At 38.5% G+C, this 24,348-nt stretch overlaps 1 protein-coding gene and 1 long non-coding RNA gene across 2 annotated transcripts in view; both read left to right on the top strand.

Annotated features, from left to right (window-relative positions):
- LOC115751706 (TMV resistance protein N-like) overlaps window positions 1–24,122 on the top strand; it is a 50,426-nt gene extending 26,304 nt beyond the window's left edge. Inside the window, exons 3-11 of the mRNA XM_048280707.1 lie at window positions 8,073–8,453; window positions 19,449–19,981; window positions 20,982–21,311; window positions 21,408–23,122; window positions 23,164–23,191; window positions 23,289–23,352; window positions 23,439–23,491; window positions 23,713–23,808; window positions 24,015–24,122. Of these exons, the coding sequence (XP_048136664.1) occupies window positions 8,073–8,453; window positions 19,449–19,981; window positions 20,982–21,311; window positions 21,408–23,122; window positions 23,164–23,191; window positions 23,289–23,352; window positions 23,439–23,491; window positions 23,713–23,808; window positions 24,015–24,122 (3,308 nt within the window). The remainder of the gene's footprint in view (window positions 1–8,072; window positions 8,454–19,448; window positions 19,982–20,981; window positions 21,312–21,407; window positions 23,123–23,163; window positions 23,192–23,288; window positions 23,353–23,438; window positions 23,492–23,712; window positions 23,809–24,014) is intronic.
- Window positions 12,721–13,041, top strand: LOC115751705. The gene is made up of 2 exons (XR_007198712.1): window positions 12,721–12,839; window positions 12,941–13,041. It is a non-coding gene; the product is annotated as an uncharacterized LOC115751705 (long non-coding RNA).
- Window positions 24,123–24,348: the final 226 nt, after the last annotated feature.

Below are 24,348 nucleotides of genomic sequence, written 5' to 3'. Positions count from 1 at the left end.
AACTCTTTTTCATACAATACAAATCTTGTGGCTCATACCCGATTCATGACCATATTGTTAAGAAATTTGCATTTTTAGTAAGAAAATTTGTTTCTTGTTCATTTTTGAAAAAAAAATATTTCTAAAACATTGTGGACAATTTTTATTTTTTTTTTTAAAAAAACTTTGATTTTTTTATTTTTATTTTTTATTTTATCTTCTAAAGCCGGAGGGCTTCATGGTAATACCAAAGCCGAAACGCCAAGCCCGGTAATATCGAGGCCGAGCCCTGTGTCCTCAGCGCCTGTGCCTAGATTCATCAAAATTATAATTTTTAAAAAAAAATTTAATTTTCTTTTTCTTTTTTTTCTTTTCTCTTCCTTCTTCCTCCTTTGTCCACTCAAAGGGCCTCGGCGATGGCCGACAGCCCAACAACAATCCATAGATGCAATTGATCCTAGCAAGTTGGAGTTCGCCTAAGGCCAGCAAGCACGAGGCTCTGTCGATCTAGGTGAGCTCGAGGCTTGACCAATCCAGGCAAGCATGAGCTCACCGGTGGCCGTTGCCGGCTAGTGGTGATGAAGGTAGGAGGCAAAAGAAAAAGCAAGAAAAGAAAGGAAAAGAAAAAAGAAAAAATATCAAAAATAAAAATATTCAAATATTCAAAAATTTTAAAATATTTAGAAAACCTACTTATGACCCAATTAAGATAATTATCTTACGTTACCCATTTGTGACCCATTTAAAATCCCTTTATGACCCATTAAGTTTCTATGGCCTACTTAAGCTAGTTTTCAAAATTGAAGGCAACCCATTTAGGATATATTAAGTTTTTAAGTAATTCATTTATGACATACTTAAACTTGTTTTTAAAATTCAAGGCAACTCATTTATGACCCACCACTGTTAATTATGGGTTAAAATATGGGTTCTAGATTCATTTTGCCATCTCTACCTCCTCACTAATACGTATGGAGAATGGCTACACGAATCTGGTATCCTATAATCTTGTCACGTGGTCATATCCTACCACAGCACCATTTTTTTACATACAAATTGACAAAACTTGTATTGGTTCATAACAATAAAAATCTGTAAATTTAGGGAAAAATCCAAAAAAGGGCCTGAAATCCTCTTGTTTTTTCAAATAATGGCCCAAAATGATCTCTATTTTAAATAAAGGCACGAAGTGTCCTCATTTTCTTAAATAAGGACCTGAAGTGAATATTGTTTCAAATAAGAGCTTGAAGTGACCATAAAATTTTAAAAAAGGGCCCGATTTTAAGGGCATTTTCGTCTTTTTGTTTTTTTGATTTTTTCTTTTTTTAAATTTTTTTATCTGTTTTACACTTTTTTTCCCTTCACTCTCTCTCTCTTTCCTGATGCGACCTGGCCCTCCCCTACTCTTTCTTTTCTTTCTTCTCCTTCGTCTTCGTCTTCTCTTTCTCCTTCCTTCTGCCGCTCACGACCACCCCTCCATCTATAGATGCCCGCCGACCATCCACCTCAACCCACCTACAGCCGCGCCACTCGACCGTCGGTCTAAGCCTCTCACCACCGCCGCCACCGTTTTGAGCCCCCGCACCCGAGGCCGAGAGACCCACGAGCTCGGTGAGGTCCGACCCCTATCTCCTTCTCTTGTCACCGCCACCAACCACCCACTCAACCACCAACTCCACCTCGCGCCACCAGCCATCCGTTCAATCACCGACCCGCCTTCCCCTTGCCACCGGATCCGAGCCCGAGAAGCTCGGATCTGCACCCGACCCAATACCTTGAGCCGTCGCGCCACCGGAGGACCCCACGGTTGCCCTCTACGAGACTCGACACCACCCTTAGTCTTCGTAGTCGCGACCCACCGCCGCCCCGAGGCCATGTCGTTGCTTAGGTGACCCCTACCCGATCCCGGGCCCCTGACACAGGCAGGGGCCGCCGATCCCACACAGATCCGGGAGAGGGCCCGACCCTCTCTCGATAACCCTCGCCTTTGGCTAGTGACGCCGGCCTTCGCCGCCCTCGTTGACCCCCATAAGCGATGCGCCGACGGCCACACAAACGGGAGGGGCGGCCATCCTGCCTGTGCGGCTTTTTTTCCTTTTTTTTTAAAAAAAAATTATAAATAAAAAAGGAAAAAAAAGAAAAAAGAACAAAAAAATTAAAATGTGAAATGACGAATCGTATTTGCAACAGAGTTCACTTGGGGCCCTAATTTGAAAAAACAAGAGGACTTTAGGCACTTTTTTGGATTTTTCCCCTAAATTTATGGAGACTTTCATCCCCATAATTTTTCTTAATAAAGTCCCTATAGTTTTTATATTTCTGATGGAGTCATATTTACAAAAAATGTTTAATTAACTCTCTCTAGTATCAAATCTAGCTAACGTGACCATTGGATAATCCCTTAGTGTGATGTGGATTAAGTATTGCACATACATGGGCACCCTAAGAATTAGCTTAAATTGGAAGCTAGTCATCGAAGATTTGTGAAATTATAAGGATTCTGGTTTTCTATAGAGAACTCACAACATTTCGCGTTGTTCCCCTCTTCATATAATTTGTCAGGTAACATTCAGAAAGTACCACCAGTTTAAGGCCGTTGTCTTGTGAGGAACCGCCACGTGATCAAATCAACTTTTAGAGCCTTCGTGTGTCTTGAAACGCGTAAAGTTCTATTCACATTACTAACTGCGGTTAAAATGTTAATTTCAAATAATAATCACGGTGATTCTTTTTGAGAAGAAGATTAATGTGATGGCATGAAAAGTGTCGGCACACAATTTGCCCTAGGATGCTTCTATCTTCCTTGCAACCATCATCATCACCCACATTGCGCTTCGAGAAGTCTCCATTGACTTTCAGGAAATTTCACTCAGCTACTTTTATTTTCGATATTCTTTAATGCCCTCGCTATTAATTTAATGGAAAGACAAGTCGCCTCTCCACCTCCATCTACTAATCCTTCCAACCGAAATGGTGTCATTTTGAAAATTTCTCTGTGGCATGACTTTGCGAGCTACAATATTCGAAGTAAAAAAAAACTGCTTTATATGATTGCCGAATCAAGAGAGAGATGTCATCATCTTAGAGTATATAGACAACCGAGTTTTCCGGTATCTGTCATTGTTTGTGAATAACAGCAATGTCCCCTCCAGTCTCCCCCTAATTTAGTTTGGTTAAAAGTCATCAAGCTCAAATCAGTTTAAAGATTAAATTTGAATGCTCTATGGTAGATTGTTCAACCATGGGATGGTCCCCTATCCATTATTGCATTTCTAGGAGATATATTGTCGACTTCATGTGAAATAAGTGACGTCTTTAAGTTTAGTGCAGATACTCTAAAGTAGTTTAATGTGCGGGCAATTTCTACATTATCTTTGTGGATTGGACGAGAGAAACTCGTCAAGAAGTGTGGTTTTCATGTGATTTAACAGCCTCGTTGCTACTATAGGTTTGCATTGTGGTTTGTGCAAACAAACCGCCTCTCCGAATCCCTATCCATGAACGTGCGATGGAGTATTGACGTTAATGATTTGGAACCTGAAAATAGGAGTCATCTTAGTAACGTGCATGTAATGTTCTGGGTGAGAGAGAATGTAGCAGTTTATAGGAGTAAGAACGTCTTTGAGCATAGCAGGTTAGAGCCGCATTTATCTATTTTTTTAAGGGTGCGTTTGTTTCAAGAAAAACTTAAGATTTGAAAAATATTTTCCAAAAAATAATCGCTTGTATCACATAAATAAAATAATGAATGTAAAATATTTTTATGACCGATAAAAATAACTAGGCATAGATTTTTATCTATAAAGAAAATAGTTTTGGTTGACTAGCTTTTTTAAGAGATATAATCAATCATTTCTTAGAAAATATTTTTCAAATCTTGAATTTTCCTTTAAATAAAAGTAGCACCGATATTGACATGCTACAAGTGACACGACACCATACGACACGTCATTCTAAAAAAAATAGAAAATTTCAATATGTTTGGACACGTTATATATTAAATGCGTATTTTTATATATACATGCTAAATTATTATGCATATATAAAAATATCGGCGACGGGTTTCTTCTTCTTCTTCTTCTTTTAGGATTCATGATTAGATTTTTTTTTTTTTGCTAGCTAGGTATATTAATTTTAGAGTGGATGAGTATATGACTTAAGTATATAGATTTTTGATAAATTTACATTTTGACTCCTAATTTATTGGGAATGCTTAAAATTGATTACGTGAGTGTTAAAATGGTGTATCGGGATGCTGGACTCTCATATTGCTGGCATTTACGGAGCGCCGATCGCCTGTCGGTCGCATATCGAAGAATGTCTTAAACACGATACGAAACGGAAGCTTTCGAAAGGTATTGATGCTTCATAGACCACTAGTAGATATGAACAGAATTGGTCCAATATATATATAAAACCAATCCTCAAAACAACATAAGTGCTACCGGTCAATCAGTCAATAATTTTCCGACCCAAAAAAAAAGAAAAAGAAAATCAGTAAACAATACGAGACTCACGTCTACTGGTTGGTCTTCTCGCTCCCTCGTTTCTCTTTCTCTCTCTCTCGCATTTGGGCCTCTCGCTTGCAGGACAATTCGAAACCATCGTCCTCGCTCGCTTTCTTTGATCTTTCCTCTCTCGAAAGTTGTCGCCCAGGCTTGTTGAGGTTCTTCTCTCTCCGATCTCGCGCCTCTCTTTGCGTCTCAGCTCGCGGAAGGTAATCGCATTTTTCCATCTCTTATTAGCGCGTCGTCTTCGATTGATCCGTCGATTCATTATTGGAATAATCAGCTGAACTAGTGTGTTCTGTTCCGGACCCTTTTTGCCTATCGGGGATGTGGGTGGCTGCTGAATAGCTGAGGAGTCTTTTTGTTTCTTCATGGTTCTAGGGTCGACTAGTTCGCTTCTGGATTTCAAAAATTAGTAACCGATCCTGACAGGGTAAGTTCTAGATTCTTGATCTAGAACTTACCCATCCTAAAGCTAATCACCCAGAAAGTAAGTCTTCCTTTTGATGAGATTTCTTTTGACAATTTTACCTCCCTATAGAACATTCCAAACAAGTAATATTATGTTTTCCTGGAATTATTGGACCAGATGATCCTAAAAAGTATATTCCCTTTCACCTCTAACTCATTATCTCCCTTCAAAGCTTCAAAATTTCTTTACCTGATAACAAGAAGTAAATGAGGAATAGAAAAGTACAGTGGAGGTTCGAGCATTTTTAACTATAATGTTATCTTTTACCTGATCTCAGCTCATGATAGTTTCAATCATCGCAATATCAAACCTACCAAAATCCATAGTATTATACTTCTTAAGATCCTTACATGATATCATGTAGTGCAAAAAATAAATGTAGTCTTTTGACCTATACACATGAAAACGGTTGGGAAAATGAAGAAAAAAACAGAAGTGGATGACTGCGCAAGCGTGCTAAGTGCAGCAAAAATCACGAAATTATTCACGCACTCGCACACACGGATATAGTGAGGGCCAGCCTGCTTAGCCCATTGCCTTCATTTGAAAGAGTAGAGATGCATTTCACTTATATATAGGCTCACACTCTCCCGTCTTTCTCATGTGGGACAAAAATTAAAAAAAAGAACACTTTTGTTTTTTTTTCAACCAAAATGTCAATAACATTTAGCAAGAATTTTTCAGGAAGGCTACCATTGCTAGGGGAGAGCTAACTCATTGAGATTGAGCGAATTGGCGAACATGCTTAGAGAGATAGAGTTTACGTTTTCGACTCTTCACTTTTCCGATTTTTTAAATGACAATTTCTTATTTAACGATTTACACAATTTGATTGTCCTTCTCAGTAATTTATTTCCTTTTTAATCAATTACGAAAATATTCGATATGAATATCAGTAATCAGCGCTTGATGAAGGCATAGATAAACGTGTATGCATGTGCTTTCGAATGGATGCTTAGACCGAACCACTGATCAAAGGCATGATTGGGAGCAAATATGGAAAATTTCTTAGAGGACATGGGTGCGTGTGAGCTCAATGCATCTGAACCTTTATTGTTATTGGGTCTCATGTGAAACCCACATAATTTAAAGGTTGGAATGCATTAAGCACATATAGCACATAAGAACATCTCACAAAATACAGGCATCAACATTTTAACTTTAGTTTTTACATGTGAACGATGTATTTAACTTTTAACCAACCAATCAAAGACAGTTAACAATAATGTCCTCAGTTAGGAAAGTGCACACATCTAGAGGACGTGGTCCATGTGAAAGAGATGATGTTCATTACACTACACCAAGTCGATAACTTTGGATTAATCAATAATCACGCGCCTAGGAAGACTCGTTCATTAAACAGACTGTATTGTGAATCGTTTATAAAGCATGTGCTCTCCATCCAGCATTTCACTTGTTTATTTTGATCTTTTTGTGCAGTGTGAAGGCACCTTCTCTTCATCAAATGTTTTCCTATTCGCAATCGTTCAGAAAAGCATGTGCTCTCCGACGAATATTGGCCTTGACTAGAGGGCACGCATCTCAAGATAAAGATTAGCCTTTTCTTCTTGCCCAGGAGCGGACGCAACCCAATGATATTGCCTTGACTGGAGGGCGAGGTTCACTGGAAAGAGAAGACTTGTTCATTCAATATTTTGCATTCAGAATCGTCCAGAAAGCATGTGCTCGCCATCTAGCCTTTTGATTTGCTAATTTACATCTTTTTGTGCAGCAGGAAGGGCGTCCTCTCTCATTTTTTTGCCTATCAGACTTCCACGGAGAAAGTGCAAAGTCAGAGCAAGGCAAACAAAGGGATGCACCGTTTCATTTCAAGTCGTTCCTTTGCGGTCCTTGTTGCGCCAATTTTTCTCTCTATGCTTGTATTCAATCATCTCAAGAAAAAGAAAAAGCGTGCAGAAAAAGAGAGCACTGAGGGAGCATCCGCTCCTTCGTCTTCGTCTGTCTCTCCCACACCCACAGGAGGAGATGGCGATCAATATGACGTATTCTTGAGTTTCAAAGGTTCAGATACACGCAAGGGATTCACCGATCACCTCTTCCACAGTTTATCCAATGCAGGGATACGGATCTGCGTGTTCAGGGACGAGAACAGCATTCCGATTGGCAAGGAATTTGGTTCACAGATTCTTGATGCCATCAAACGATCTAAAATCTCGATCCCCATCATCTCCGAAAATTATGCTTCGAGCAAATGGTGCCTCCGCGAGCTCATTCATATGATGGACTGTCAGAAGGGCACGTCACATGAGGTGTTGCCCATATTTTATAAGGTGAACCCATCGGATGTCCGGTATCTAAAAGGAAGCTTTGGGAAGGTCTTCGATTCACATAAGAAGCATTTTGATGTGAAGGATGTCCAGGAAGGGCCACAAGCACTTAAGGAAGTGAGCAACTTGAACGGATGGGAATCTGAGAATATTGCTAGCGGGTACTTCACTTCCACCTGAACTTTTTTTTTTCTTTTTTTTGCTTCCATGAGTTTTCTCATTTATGCAAAATGGATGAAATGTGGATGAACTATTTCCCCCATTAGCTTACAAAAACATAGAGCAAATGTCCCAATGAACAACAATAATGACCCAAAGATGACAACCATTAGCACTTTCAACATGTCCCCTGACAATTAAGGCAACAACTAAAACCAAAAGTATCTCATAGTGCTCAAGAATTTTATAATAGTCTCCAATACAGAGTGAAAAACAAAGATACACAACCCCTCCGGCCAATAGTATACATCGGTCAACAATATGCCTACAAAGCACTCCAATGCTCGGTCTTCCAAATCTTGATCACCACCAGATAAAATCGGCCTCCTGTTGCCGAAGGGAGTTGGCTTAGTTGATAAGAATCCGACACTTTGCATTATGTCTAATTTCATAATCTCTAATTGTTTTTTTTGCTTGACAGGCGTGAGGGAGAATTGATAAAAATTGTTGTCAAAAAAGTTCAAAGCTTGCTAAAGAGATATTTTGAGCTGAATGTTCCCAAGGAACTAGTTGGAATTGAAGGTCATTTGAAGGAAATTATGAATTGGGCAGATAGTCCTTCTGTGGGTGCTCGAATGATTGGAATTTATGGTATGGGCGGTATAGGCAAGACAACTCTTGCCAAGTGCATCTACAATCAACTCTCAGATAAATTTGAGAAGACTAGCTTCCTTCAAGATGTTCGAGAAACTGTCAAACGCCACGGTATTGAGTATCTGCAGAGTAAACTAATATCGGATGTACTACTGAGTGAAAGTGAAGTGTCTAGAGTTGATGATGGAATTAATATAATCAGATCTGGTTTCAAAGAAAAGAAAGTTCTCATTATTTTGGATGATATAGATCATAAGGATCAACTCGATGCTTTGACTAGAGAACATAATTGGTTTATGGCAGGAAGTTTGATAATTGTTACAACTAGATATGAAGCCGTTCTTGATCAATCTGAATTTGAGGTAGAATACAAGTATGAATTGAGAGAAATGGATGATAAGCATTCTTTGCTTTTATTTAACAGACATGCATTTCGCATGGACCATCCTCCGAGAGACTTTGAGGATATATCTTGTAATATTATATCCACCTTGGGTGGACTCCCGTTGGCTCTTCAAGTTATCGGTTCGTACTTGTATGGAAAAAAGGATGAAAAAATATGGCACGATGTCCTGATGAAATTAAAAAAAAGACCACACAGAGATGTTCAAAAGATACTAAAGATAAGCTATGATGCATTAGAACGTGAACATCGGGAGATTTTTCTCGATATTGCTTGTTTTCTTATTGGCAAAAAGAGCAATTTTGCCATTTACATGTGGGAGGATTGCGAGTTTTATGCTAGTCAAGGAATTGAAGAGCTGAAGAAGAGGTGCTTAATAAAAATTGGAGATGATGGTAAGTTAGGGATGCATGACCAACTGAGAGATCTTGGAAGGAACATTGTTTGCAGAGAAGGATCGCCCGAGAGACGCAGCAGATTATGGGTCTACGAGGAAGCCCTTGAAGTACTAATGGGAAAAAAGGTAACATATGGCACGCCCTTTTTTCTCCCTCTCCCTGATATTTTCATATATTTCATCTGATCTACTGTCATATTTTATCTAGCATGGACAGATGCTCCTATTCTTAGGAAAAAGTTTGTCTAAATATCTGTTCATGTCCATTGCCAATTAGTTGTGACAGCTAATTGGATTATAAATATTCCAAGGATGAAAACTTATATTATTTCGTTCAAATTCATTGATATGATTTACATCCGTCAAAAATTTAATCCACAATCAATTAAAGATCCTTTAACAACGACTCCACACTATAAAGCGATGTAATTTTCATATCTAGTATAAAAAATTGATAATCTGAAAGACTGCAATAATAGATAATATGTGCCAATTATACAGTAACGTGGAACACATATCACGTGTGCATGCTATCTAGTACGGCCGAATGTAATGTGGTGCTCTTATGATTTAGGAAACCAATGTTTTTAAGAATTATATTAAGGAAATCTCACTATATTTGTAAGATCGTATCTCGTTGACCTTGTTCATCTCTTGGTTTGGGTCAAGTGTGTGGCGAAGAGTGGATTTTTCTTTCTTTGTTTCTTTCCTTGCCGTTGTCTTTCTCTTGTCATTTTTTTTCTAATAAACATTTCTTTCCTCTCCAAGTTGTTTTATGTTTTACACACGCACATATATATCATGCGACAATGCCCTTTTATGCCAAAAACCGCTAGACGAACGTGATACCTTTCTATTTATTTATAAATTTTTAAGCATGAAGCCAATTTTTTGAAAGAGTTTATGTTTCACTTAAATTGTCAATGTTCATGCCAATTCAAAATTACAAGGAAAGTAAATATAGCCTGATAGACTTTGTTGTGTTTTGCGTTTCTGATTTTGCCTGGAACAACCCTTTTATACTAATGCCTCTTGTCGGTCCTTCGGTTTCTCGTAGAACTGGCCATGGGTAAGGCTTGCTCCACTGTCTGAAACTCCTGTGTTGTTGGCGATAAGCTTCACTTTGTCACGTTTCAAGGCCATCTGCGCGTAACTTGCACATGCGTTATTTGTCACATGCATCAATTGTCTCCTCCGTAACTTGCCACATATATCCTTTGACATTACTCTCTAGGTAGAGATTTCTCTTTTAGTCTCTCCACCTAAATTACCTCAAAATCAACTTGCTAACAAATTTTTATTTAGTTTTAAATGAATTCACGGGTTATTTTCATCATTTACCTCTTAAAAGTGAACCACTGTCAATCGCTACTACTTTCTGTATAGATATAATTCATCAATGTCAAACCAGAAAATAGTAATAAATTCGTGCTTGTTTCTTTTTAAAGAGGGAATTGTTCATCATTAGAAACTTCAATTGATTGATTTGATACGCAGGGTACTGATATGGTGCAGGCAATTTGTCTCGACAAATACCCTGACCGCCCATTATTTAAAGGCTCCGTGAACCACCAGACATACACAAGTGACCAGTTTCAGAACTTAGAGAGATTAAGGTTCCTTCAATTGAGAAGGGTGGCCTTAAGTGGGGACTTTAACAACCTATTCTCTGAATTAAGGTGGCTTCAGTGGTTTGGAATTGAAAAGAAGAACAAAAGATTGGCAATATTTAGTAAATGGTGTTTCTCGTCAAACGGTTTGCTTCTCTCGAGTTTAGTGGTATTGCAGTTGTCGGATGAAAAGATCACAGAGCAATGGAGAGGATGGAGTTCAATCAAGGTAAGATGGAAAAAAGACACCCTCTATGATTTTCTGTTTGATTTTGTTTTGTTGATCAACTTATGTTTTGACAGCTTGTTCTCCTTATTATAGGCAGCAAAACGGTTAAAAGTTCTCGACCTTACACGTTGCGAAAATTTAAGAGGTACTCATGATTTGTCGACTCACACAGAGTTGGAGGTTCTCATCTTGAAAGATTGTTTCAAACTAAAGCAAGTGCACCCTTCTATTGGCAAACTCAAGAGAATCGTTTCCTTGGACTTGAGATGCTGTCACGGTCTCAAGGAGCTACCAGAAGAAGTGGGCGAATTAGCAGAACTAAAAGAACTTCTTTTAGATCATGCTGGTGTTACAAAGATTCCTATGTCAATTGGCTCTCTGAGCAAGCTGGAGAAATTGAGTGCCTATTGTTGTGGGTCATTACGGGAAATCCCTAGCTTTGGAAATCTTTCCTCTCTACATCTTAACCTGCAGTATTGTCATTCATTGGGAGAAGTTCCCAGCTCAATTGGTAATATTTCTTCTCTCTAATACCTTGGCCTGCATGGTTGTGCATCATTGAGAGAAATCTCTAGCTCAATTGGGAATCTTTCTTCTCTCCTACACCTTGATCTATGTTCTCGTGGGTCATTGACAGGTTTCGCTGCCGCTCAGGGGGATTTACAGGCTTCGCAAGGTTATTTTGACATTGAAAATCCTTTCAGTGCTATCGGACGGTTGAAAACGCTGCTGAGCCTCTGTCTCCATTTGTACCTTATGCTTCTTTTAGTTAAGCTTTTAGTGAGAGTTTTTGGGAAATGAAAAAACTGTAAGGCTCTATTTGTTTAACCGAATGAATGATTTGAAAAAAATTTCTCTAAAAGTGATTGTTTGTATCCCTTGAAAGAACACAATATTTCTTTATTGCTTATTTCGTACATGTGGGACGGCGGTTGGTTTTATATAAATCAAGGAATTGAAGAGTTGAAGATGAGGTGCTTAGTAAAAATTAGAGATTATGGTGATGCACGATCAGCTGGGAGATTTTGATTTTTGAAAGAAGCATTATTTGTGAAGGATAATCGGGTGATGAATGTAGCAGAATATGGGATTACGAGGAAGCCTTCAGCGCACTCATGGAAAGAGGTAACGTATGGAACTCCTCTTTCTTTCTCTATCCCTCAAATTTTCAAATATTTAATCCAATGTTTTCCAATCTTATCTAGCATGAACAAATGCTCCTACTTTTATGGAGAAGTATAGTTAAATATTCATTGATGTCCATCGCAGATTAATTATGACAGCTAATTAAATCATAAATATTCCAAGGATGAAAAATTTATATAATTAAGTTCAAATTCATTGATATAAATTGCATATGTCAAAAAGCTAATCTACAATAAATTCAAGATCCTTTAAGTACACTTCTGCACTAAAAATCTTGTATACTGAAAGTATGTAGTTTTCATGTCTAGTTGAAATTATTTATAATCTGAAAGACCATAATAATATAAACATGGAGTATAAAAATTATAGACATGAAGATTTCTTGGTTCAAAGAAATAATAGATAATATGTGCCAATTGTAACAACTAATAACTAAGCAACACAGTAGCATTGAAAAGAAAAAAGGTGTCAATTTCACATTATCATGTTGGGAATTCATTATATAACAGTCTGTGGTGGCTTTTATGCTAACAATCTATTTTGATCCAAAAAAATAAATAATAATTAATTAAAAATTATTGTGGGTTTCATTCTTTTAAGAATTTGTGCCTCATAACGAACTGTTATTACCACACTTACCCAAAGACTGTTATGCTAGCAAAGTCCTATTAGGTGTGCGTGTTTTTTAGTATGGCCGGATGTATTGTGTTGCTCTTATGATTTAGGAAACCAATGTTCAATATGCTTTTCTCCCTTTCGATTTGGAAAAAACCCCTCTTTCAACTAGTTCTATCTCTCTTTTTTGTCTTCTTTCCTCTTGCAAAAATCCCCTTAAGAAATTTATTGGGAAGATCTCACTATCTTTTAAGGTTGTATCACGTTGACCTTGAAGAGGCTCATGGGCCAACTGGAGTGTCCTGATGAAGTTCTGGTGCTTATGAAGATCCAAACACTTGATCTGGTCTCAACAGCCCATACCTGAATGATTGTGTATGTAGTTTTTTCAAATGAATCTGCTTTCTGATGTTCATTAGGTGCTACCTCTCTATTACATTTATGTACCTGCTGATTTTTCCATATGTTACGTTGATGCAGAGTTGTTTGATGCGGTTGCATTCTAATGATATCACTCCCGAACTCGATGAAGCTCTGCAAGGGGAGGTATGCAATGCCAGTCATATCACAACTATGAAAGACTAACTTGTGTGCTTATACTATGTGAGCTCTAGTATTTCACCTGAAAAAGTACACGATGATGCAAGATGACAATCTCCTCCATTTTCTATCACTTTATTAGTGTGATAATATCCTTTTGATGCTGTCATATACATTGCTGATTTGATAAGCTCAGTTCTCATGTATTCGACGTTGAATTTGTAAAGTTGAAATTCACCTCCTTGCAAACTATCGCGCATTGCTGATTTTACTTATTGGATATAGTGAAATAAACAAGTAAATCTTTCTGTTCTGTAGTTTAGGCACTTCGGCTACCCAGCATAAGATTATTAACATCAGCTCTGTTCCTAAAGACAAACAGCATCTTCTCTATTCAACCGCATTGCATGTGCTATTGTCTATAACGCGTTATGCTTCTCCGTTTGATCTATGGTATACTACTTTTTGTTTTATGAAAATAAGAAGTATTATGCACTTGTACTGAAGAAAATTTTTATCTCCCCAACAGCTTTGTCATGCTAATTATCTTATAAAACAGACATTATGATTATTGATTATGTTCATTAAAATCTAGTCTAAAACATGCTTCTGTAGGTTGGCAGACTTGCTGCATCAAATTCGTTATTCAGGAGTGCTGCAGCCTTATATTCTATCTCTCCCCTCACCATGCCCTGAGCCCATGACCTTGAGATTTGATCCTCTTTCAAAACCAACCACAGAGGCCAAAATCGAAGGCCGGTGCTGCAGAGAGCAGATACAATTCGCCCGCAATGCTGTGAATGATCATTGCAGTTTGTTGATTAAAGGGTTTGGTTCATCCGCGCGACGGGCCACCCACATGCCTACGCAACCTAGGCTTTAGGAGACTCTTTGGATGTCTCATTTCGTTTTCTGCTGTTGTAAAGTACACTTACTATACCGGTGACAACAAGATTGGAGGGGTTTTGTGAAGTCTTTAGGGACTTGGTTTTCAGTGATGCGACGCATGCTTTGAACACCAGGAATTATTTGTTAAGCAATCGGGCCCTATTTTGACAAAAAGATTTGGAAATAATTTTCGTGGGGCATGATTGATTTTTAAAAGAATTGACTCTAGAAGTACATGTCCAACATGAACATGAGGGCAACGACTACATTGTATCACTCTTAATCAGCAAAAAGAAATTAAGAGTGTTAATATTTGTGTATGATGCTCAAACGATCACTTAAATGGTAATTCCAGTAAAAAATGATTATTTAAGTGTCAATTCTGGCTAAACAAGACACGGGGCATTTTTTTTTATTAATTTTTTAATATTATGTGTAATTTTTTTTTAAAAATCAGTCCATGTGGACACCACGTGTAATATATTGTTTTTACAAAATAAGATAAAATATTTTTAAAAAATTAAATTAAAATTTAAAAATTAACTAAAAATACAAAAAAAAAAAGAGAGAGAATGAAATTCATGTGTTGCAATGCTCCTGCCGCCTCGACAAGAATAGGGGATGGCTGTCGGAGGTCGCCCAATGATCGGCGACCCCCATCGGCCACAGGCAAGGCCTCACCATCGCAAATCTAGGCGAGGTTGAGGTCTGCGAGGTCTAGCCTCGCTATGGTAGAGCGAGGCCGACAAGTCGTCACCCCAGCAAGGGTAAGGGATGGGTGGCGGAGGTCGCCAAGTGATCGGCGACCCCTATCGACCACGGGCAAGGCCTCGTCGTCACAAATCTAGGCGAGGTTGAGGTCCGCAAGGTCTAGCCTCGCCGTGGGCGAGCGAGGCCGACCTTGTCCACCTACGGCGAGGCCCCATTAGGGCATTGTCGGCGAGGGTGGGCGACGGCGGCGGCAGTGACAAGGGTTTCAAGTCCTCACAATTTAAACAGTTTTATTTTTTATTTTTTTATTCTTTTAGCATATTTTTTTGTTTTTAAATTTTCTTAACTTTTGGTTTTTTTTATTGCTAACCTGGAAGATCCGGCAAGCCACATAAATGCCACGTCAGATTTCCGGCGAAGCTCATAGGAGTTGACATTGAAATAATAGTTTTTCAAAAAAAATTAGCATTTAAGTTTTCCAAAAAAAAAAAATATTGACACGAAGTGAGCATCGTGCACAAATATTAGCACTCTTAATGTCCTTTTGCCACTCTTAATCATAGTGATGGATGATATTGTCTTTTGAGTGTAATCTTTATTAGAGCACCATTAAGTGTAATTTTTTTTCACATTATTTCAAGATGTACTTGTATTTCAATTTTGGTTGAATGAATGAAGTTTTTCATTAATTTTTTCCAACCAATTTCCCATTATTTTTTTATTTCTTAAAAGTTATTTTACTTATTCTCAGATTAATTTTTTTTATAATAACCGGCGTCGATGACGATGAATACACCATATTATCCAATTTCGGTGAGGGATACAGTCTTTGAGTGTAATCTTTGTTAAAGCTCGATTAAGTGTTTTTTTTTTTCCCAACATATTTATCATAAATTTTAGTTTTTTTAAAAAAAATTATCGCACATACTTTTAATTTTGTTTTTAAATAATGGGACCAAGCTTGCTAGGGTCGCCTAATCATCGCATCACGCTATGCCAAGTAATAAGGTCTAGAAACTAACGGCTATAGCTAAGCTCAAAATTACATCGGTTATGATGATGCCCCGGAATAGAACTAGTCTATGAACATGTTTTATATCTCAATACATAGATTTACCTTGAGCCCAAATCCACTATCCGTATATCACAATCTAACTTGCCGAAATAATTTACCCGCATAAACATTTTCGATGCACGTCGAAAATAGCAACCAACTTGAAAATCCATTCACTGCTTGATCCAAAGTAAGATGCCATAAAATGGTCTAACTTTTCATCCTTAATTCTCAAAGCACTTCCCATGCCATAACATTGATATTCCTTCCAATCCACGCAATAAATTTTTGCTCTTTTTTCAGTAATTGCACTCTTTTAAATAGGGGCTAAACTGAAACTCACTCGGGCCAAGAAGTCCACCAGATAGAAAATTACGATGCCCTTCTTGACCCGATCCTGGGTCCTTGGGCCCTATGCGAGGTCAAAAAGTTACTTAATGCCGTGAAACATTAAAAAAAAATGCTCAATTGTTGCAGAAAATTTTATTAATGTTTCTAGAAGAACAGATCACAATTAGATTTTCCCAAATATCAATCATTCTAGTCTATACTCTACAATAGTCGTGTAGAACCTTTGCTTTAACCGGAAACTACTCCAATTCGTCTTCACATGTGACTTTTAGCTTTCTTTTTTCCTCTTCCAAACTTGGCGTGCTGCAATTGAAAAAATGGAGATGTGGGGGGAAGATGTTAGGTGATTTCTGACCCTTTGCCATCATTTAATGTCTGGCAAATTTTTTAGATACTACCTTTTCCCACTTGCTTACTCATTTTCCAATAGTTGAATGGTATGCCAACAAAGTTGAATGACATGCCTTGACTAGAGAGCGAGCATCTAGAGATAAAGATTGGCCATCTTCTTGTTGTCCGTGAGCGGACGCAACCCCCAGATATTTGCCTTGACTAGAGGGCGGGCTCCATGGAACGACAAGGAAAAAGTACCAAAAACATTCTAAACTTATTGTATTTGTATCGATTCAATTCTAAACCTTTCGATTGTGTCAATTTAGACCTAAACCTTTTGTACTTGTGCTAATTAAGTAGATCAGGTCAATTTTGATAGAAAATCGTTGAAGTGTGACGCCATCCCTCCTAACCGGCGTGACCGGCGCCGATATGGACATTTTCTAATATATTCTTTAAATAAATTAAATTTTAATTATTTTTTTCTTTCCTCTTTTTTTGGCCTACGAGGTCCCAAAACGCCCTCGCCGGATGTGGGTGAGGGCTATATCGTCTGCGGCCGTGAAGGCCCTCTCCCATGGTCATTGCGGCCTCGCCGATCGTGAGCAATGCCACGAAGGTCCTCGCCTGCCAAAATGAAAGAAAAAATTGAAATAACTATCAAAAAAATACTTTTTAAAAAATATTAAATAAATAAATTCCACGTCAGCATCGGTCACATCTAATAGGACGGCCGACATCTATGTTAACTATTTCCCACTAAAATTGGCTGGATGGACTCAATTGATACAAATACAAAATGTTTAGGACTAAATTGACACTAATGAAAAGTTTAGGATTAAATTAGCACTAATACAATATATTTGAAACTTTTGATACTCTCCCCAGAAGAGAAAGATGTTCATGTTACTGCTCCAAGTCAATGACTTTTGCTATTGGCTTTGCCGATAGACGCCCGCCTAAAAAGACTCGTTCATTAAACATTTTGCATTTGGAATCGTTCAGAAAGCATGTGCTCTCTATCCAGCCTATTCATTTGTTTATAATCTCTTTGTGCAGCAGGAAGGCATCCTCTGTTCATTTTTGCCTGTCAGACTTCCCATGGAGAAAGGGCAAAGTCTGAGCAAGGGAAACAAAGGGATGCGCCGTTTCGTTTCAGGCCGTTCCTTTGCAGTGGTCGCTGCTCCGCTTATTATCTCTGTGCTTGTATTCAATCATCTCAAGAAGAAGAAAAAGAGTGCAGACAAAGCGAGCACTGAGGGAGCATCCGTTCCTTCGTCCGTCCCTCCGATATCCACGGGAGGAGGTAGCGATCAATACGACGTGTTCTTGAGCTTCAGAGGCTCAGACACTCGCAAGGGATTCACCGATCACCTCTACCGCAGTCTGGTCAATGCTGGGACTGTACCGATTTCTGTGTTCAAGGACGATAACAGCCTCGAAATTGGTGAGGATTTTGATTCAGAGATTCTCAATGCCATCACGCGGTCAAGGATTTCGATCCTCATCCTCTCTGAAAATTATGCTTCAAGCAAATGGTGCCTCCGCGAGCTTGTTCGTATCATGGATTGCAAGAAGAGCATGTCACACGTGGTGGTGCCCATTTTTTACAAAGTGGATCCTTCGAATGTACGGTATCTAAAGGGAAATTTTGGGGAGGCCTTCCGTCATAAGAAGCGTTTTGATAAGAAGGATATTCAAGAAGTTGAACGAGCCCTTACAGAAGTGAGTTACTTAAATGGATGGGAATCTGAGAAATTTGCTGATGGGTACGTCACTTCGATCTCCACTTTATTTTTTTCGTAAGTTCTCTTATTCACACAAGATCGATGAAATGGGGAATGGTCCAAAGACAACAGAACTAGTACTCCCCAAGATGCGCCAGAAAACTAAACCAACGATAACTAAAACCAAACTGTGCAAGAATTGTACAATTTTCTCCAGTACAAAGCAAAAAACACAGAAACGACAGCCCTTCCAGCGAATTGTATCAGTCACCGAACAGGATGCCTACAAAGGACTCCAATGTTCAGTCTTGGAAAGCCTGATCACCCCAGATAAAATTGGCTCAGTTCATAAAGATCGGACACTTTACATTGACCATGTCTATGCTTGATACCCGCTACATCGAAGTCCTCAATGTAGGCTGGGGGGTGTCTTGGCCTTAGAGGGTTAACCTCCCCTTCTGCTAAACTTTTTTAACCAAATAAATCAGCCTCCTATCCTTCAACTAGCAGGAACCTTAAGCCTTATAACAAACATTATACTTCTAAAGAATCTTAATGCGCCAGGTGCTCCACCGTATTTTACTTGGACAAGGTTTATATATTGGCAGAAAAGGAAGGGGAAAAATTGAAATGGCTGTTACACCATCAGGCTCCATTGTCATTTGTAAAACCAAAACATCTTGCATGTTAATTGGCCCCATCCATCCTTCACAAATATCTGGGTGTCTTTTGATGAGATCAATTATAACGTCGAAGATATCATTAGTTTTGTTGGTTTTTTCTTTTTTGGTAAAATCATTAGTTTTGTTGTTTGACAGGCATGAAGGAGAATTAGTGGAAGAAGTTATCAAAACTATTCTGAGCAAGTTGCGACATGATTTTCAGCTTGATGTTACTAAAAACTTAGTTGGAGTTGATGATCCTGTGAACAAAATTAGGAGTTGGGTAAACACTCCTTCCAATCATGCTCGAATGATTGGAATCTATGGCATGGGCGGGATCGGCAAAACGACTCTTGCCAAGGTCATCTTCAATGAGCTATCAAATGATTTTGTGCATCGTAGCTTTCTTCCGGATATTCGAGAAACAGCTCGCAACAAAGGTATTCCTTATCTGCAAAATCAACTAATTAAGGAAATACAACCAAATGAGCATCAAGTTTGTAAAGTTGATGATGGAGTTAATTTGATCAAATCTAGATTTAAAGGAAAACAGGTTCTCATTCTTTTGGATGATGTTGATCACCAGAATCAACTAAATGCTTTGGCTAGAGAGCCTAATTGGTTCATGACATGAAGTATAATCATTGTTACAACTAGATATAAAGCTGTTATTGATCAATCCGAATTCAAGGTAGAGTACAAGTATGAATTGGAAGAATTAGATGAGGTGCATTCTTTGCTTCTATTTAAAAGACATGCATTCCGTATGGACCATTCTTCTAGTGATTTTGAGGTTATCTCTCGTGATATCATATCCACCATGGGTGGGCTTCCTTTGGCTCTTCGGGTTATGGGTTCATACTTGTATGGAGAAACAGATCAAAAAGTTTGGAATGATGTCCTGAACCAATTAAAAGAAAAACCACATAAAGATGTCCAGAAGATATTGAGGATAAGCTATGATGCATTAGAAGAAGGACAAAAGGAGATTTTTCTCGACATTGCTTGTTTTTTTATTGGCAAGGAGAGTAAATTCGCCATGTACATGTGGGACGACTGTGGGTTTTATGCAAGTAAAGGAATTCGAGAATTAAAGCTGAGGTGCTTAATAAAAATTGGAGATGATGGTGAGTTTATGATGCATGATCAACTAAGAGATCTTGGAAGAAGTATTATTTGCCAAGAAGGATCAACAGAGAAACGTAGCAGACTATGGCACAGCGAGGAAGCATTCGAGATACTAATGGAAAAAAAGGTAATGCATGGCACTCCTTTTTCTTTCCCTTTTAATCTGATCAACTCTAAGCCTTTTTCCAGTGTAAACAAATGCTCCTGCTTTTTGAGAATAAGTATATTTAAACATCCATTATGTCCATCGCAGATTAATTGTGACAGCTAGTTGTATTATAGATACTCCAAGGCTCGAAAACTTATATGATTTATTTCAAATTCACTAATATAAATAAAATCTGCCAAAAATTAATATATAATCAATTTAAGATCATTCAATTACAATTCTACATAAAATCTTGTTTAATGAAATATGTAATTTTCATGTCTAGTTTAAAATATTGGTTATCTGAAAGATAAAATATTATAGAGATGAAGTATAGACATCGTAGATCAATTAAATGAAGATTTCATGGTTCAAAATTGTTATGTGGAAAACAATGACGAAATTAAAACTGAGAAGAAGAAACGAACACAAAGATTTACATAAAAACCCTTGTGGGAAAAATCACGGAAAGAGGATAAGCAAAATCCACTATAGAAATTCAAGAATTACAAAAGGTGGCTCTAAAAAACTAAATACTCTTTCTGCCTGTGCTCTTTAAAAAATAACCCCTGGGCAATGTTTAACCAATTCTTTTAAAAAGTTATGCTATTTCATGAGAAAAAAAAAAATCTAGAAGTCGACATGTGCATGTCGTAAAAGGTTTCAAGTATTTTTCCCTGAATAGAAGTCAAGCTCTACAAAATTCCAAAAATGCAAAAGGCAAAACTTTGAGGTGTAGTTGCCTTACATTTTTCAAAGCAAGAAGTATTTTTAATTTTACGTTGATGTCAAAACTTGAAATGTTGTTCAAATTTCAAAAGATTACAAAAAAACTGAGTGTGAGGTTTTTTTTTTTTTTGGTCGAAAATGAAACTTGTATTTATACCATAGGAGTTATAACTGGTTTGTAGTGATGCCCACTGAAGGGCATCGCTACAAATCGGTTCTAACACTTGGTTTATGATGTTGTATACATCAGGGAACCGAAAGGATCCAGGCAATTTGTCTCGACAAGTACCCTAATTCTCGCCGCCAAGACCCATCATTGGATTACGGGCGTGCTGACCTCCAGACATACACAAATGAACAGTTTAAAGACTTACGGACCTTAAGGTTCCACCAACTGAGGCGGGCGGATCTAAATGGAGACTTTGTCGAGCTGTTTTCTGAATTAAGATGGCTTCAGTGGTTTGGCATTAAAAACGATTTGCCCTTTTCGGCAACCAATTTGCATCTGCCGAAGTTAGTGGTGCTGCATTTGTTTGACGAGGCGATCACAGAAAATTGGGGAGGATGGAGTTCAATCAAGGTAAGATTTCGAAAAGACATGCTCTGTGATTTTCTGTCTGTTTTGCCGCTGTTGTTGATCTACTCATGTTTTGATAACTTACTCTCCTTTGTATAGGCGGCAAAGCGGCTGAAAGTTCTCGACCTTAGATCTTGTTGTGATATTAGATGTATTCCGGATCTCTCGGCTTTAACAGAATTGGAGATTCTCATTTTGGAAAACTGCTCCAAGTTGGAGCAAGTCGACCCTTCTATTGGCAAAGTTAAGAGCCTCGTTTCCTTGGACTTGACTAACTGTCCCCGCCTCAAGGAGCTGCCAGACGAACTGGGCGAATTAGAAGAACTAAAGCAACTCACTTTAGATCGTGCCGGTATTACTAAGATTCCTACGTCAATTGGTTCTCTGAGGAAGCTGGAGATACTAAGTGCCAGCCTTTGTGATTCATTGAGAGAAATCCCCAGCTCAATTGGGGATTTACAAAATTTGCAACACCTGAACATGAGTTATTCGAAGATTGAAAAGTTAGCCAGTGCTATTGGAAGGCTGAAAAAACTGCGAACGCTAAATCTGCAATATTGTGAACTGCAGGAAATTCCAAGTGAAATTGGTGACTTGTTTTCCCTTGAGATTCTCAAAATCGGTGGACCAATATCTGACCTGCCAGAAAGCTTCCGAAATCTTTCTTCTCTCCAACAACTTAGCCTAAGGTACTGTCACGAGCTCGGATCTTTGCCAGAGCTTCCTTCCTCCTTAAAATCTCTGGTTCTCTCTTTTAACGGTCCTAGGTTGCCACAGCTTTCTTACCTAATCGACCTAGAGTTACTTGTTCTTACTGGATGCCATCACCTTGAATACATCCCGGAGCTTCCCTCAAGACTAGTGAACCTTTATGTTGACTATTTTCCTAAGCTGTTATCGCCAAGGCTTGATGGATTCAAGTACTTGGAAGTGTTGTCAATAGATGACTGCAATTCCATTCAAAGATTGGACCTTTCAAAATTATATACTCTTAAAACATTACATGCAAGGAATTGCGATAATCTAGTTGAAATTCAGAGCCATGATAATTTAAAGTTCTTGGAGAACATAGATATAGACCACTGTGGGTCCATTGAAAGCCTGATCCTTCCAGAATTACAGTGTTTGAAGCGATTCTCTGTTACCCGTTGCCACAATCTGGTGGAAATTCGAGGTCTTGATAGGGCAGAGTTCTTAAAGGCGTTGGATATCTCTCATTGTTGGCCATTGAAAAGATTACCAGACCTATCATGCTTTGCAACCCTCGAACAGTTGAACATCAATTGTTGTCACGATCTACGTGATGTTGAGATTCTCGAGAGATTCTTGTCTTGCCGAAGCATATACATTACAGGGTGCATATCCCTAGAGAAACTACCAGACTTGTCGAACTTTGAAAGCTTAGAGAACTTCGTTCTGAGTTATTCGCATAGTGTTACAGAGATTCCTGGGATAGAGAAATCAAGATCTCTAACATACATAGATATTGCTGGATGCAAATCAATGGAGACTTTGCCAGACTTGTCGAGATGTGAGAAGTTACAATCTCTAGTGGTACGAGATTGCAAGAAACTGACTCAGCTTCAAGGACTGGAAAAGTTGGATTTAAATTTTTTGGATATCTCTGGGTGCGACTCATTGCAAACGTTACCAAAATTACCAGGAACAAACGTCTTCAGACATTATGGGGAGGGAGATGACTCAGCAGAAACAATATCGGCATCAGCCATATCACACGTCTCCAGACTAAATGAAAGAGGGGGACGTGAACTTGTCTACGAAAAGAAGTATGTCCCTCAAATGATTATGTTGCGGTAATGATGATGTGATAATACTTGTAGCCATATCATTACAGTGAGAAGAGTCATGTTTCCATAACAGAGGTAAGAGGAAAGCTAGTAGAAAATAATTTTTCTTCCAAGATTCATAACCTACTTTTCGATCACTATCTTCTTTTGACGCGAAGGTTTTCCTTGACAGGCTTCTGTACTTTCCAAATACCTGCAATTAGAAGGCGTTGGTCATCTGGTAAAATCGACACTGGGTATCTATTGGATCTGGATTTGTCTAAATATACATGCTGTTGATTGCATCATGGCAATAGTTTTTCAGCTGCCCTTCCATTTGCAGCTCTTGTTGCAGGCAGAGTAGCAGCTTGTGAGGCAATGAGGATATCGGCAAAGGTAAACAATAATTACTTAGTGATTTACAGTTCCCTCTCGGTAAACCCAGTTTTTCAAAGTTTCCTGTGGAGACTTAATGATCTCCTACTACTCAATACCGTAACTGCGCCGAGATCGGATTTTTAGCTTTGTCCCAATCTAGTACTTTCCTTGAAAAGATCCTACACCATTTGAAATTCCTTTTGTCAGCTCATTTATGTGTCAAATTTGACTAATGGCAGATATCCTGTTTAGGACAAACGCCTTTAAATTCTTCAGTGGTGATTGGAAACCCTGTCAACTTTCTTATTGTTCCCTCTAGCATGGATTCCCAGCAAGTACGAGAAACTGAGCCCAAACCCACACACACACACACACACACACAAAAAAAAAGGTTTAAGTTTTCCTGGTTGGTTGATGACCTTTTGCATACTTCTGATGATATTTTGCCGGTTCTGTGGAACAAGCTAGGGCGAGGAGCACAAGAATTTGCTAATTAGTTTGCATCCTGTTTGATCCTATTGTTGTCATGGAATTATTTTAGCACACGATTTATCTGGGACTGGATATCTTGGCTGAGGAAGTTCAAATTCGATACCAGAGACCAATCAAAATGAAGAAGAAGGTTCGCTGGCCAACTGGAGTATCCTGAGGAAGTTTTGATGCAGGTGGAAGATTCAAACACATGATCTCGTCTCAACAGCACGTAACTGGACGATTGTGAATGTAGTTTCCTCAGTTGAATCTGATTTCTGTTTTGCTCATTTGGTTCTACCTCTCTGTTAATCAACTACGTACCTCCTGATTTTTCTGTATGTTACCCTGATGCAAAGTTGTTTGATGCGCTGCGTTCTAATTTCTCTCCAGAACTCAACGAG

The sequence above is a fragment of the Rhodamnia argentea genome, chromosome 6 (assembly GCF_020921035.1).
Source record: "Rhodamnia argentea isolate NSW1041297 chromosome 6, ASM2092103v1, whole genome shotgun sequence".
NCBI lineage: Eukaryota > Viridiplantae > Streptophyta > Magnoliopsida > Myrtales > Myrtaceae > Rhodamnia > Rhodamnia argentea.
The sequence above is the reverse complement of the archived record's forward strand: the minus strand, read 5'-3'. Positions and strand labels throughout refer to the sequence as shown.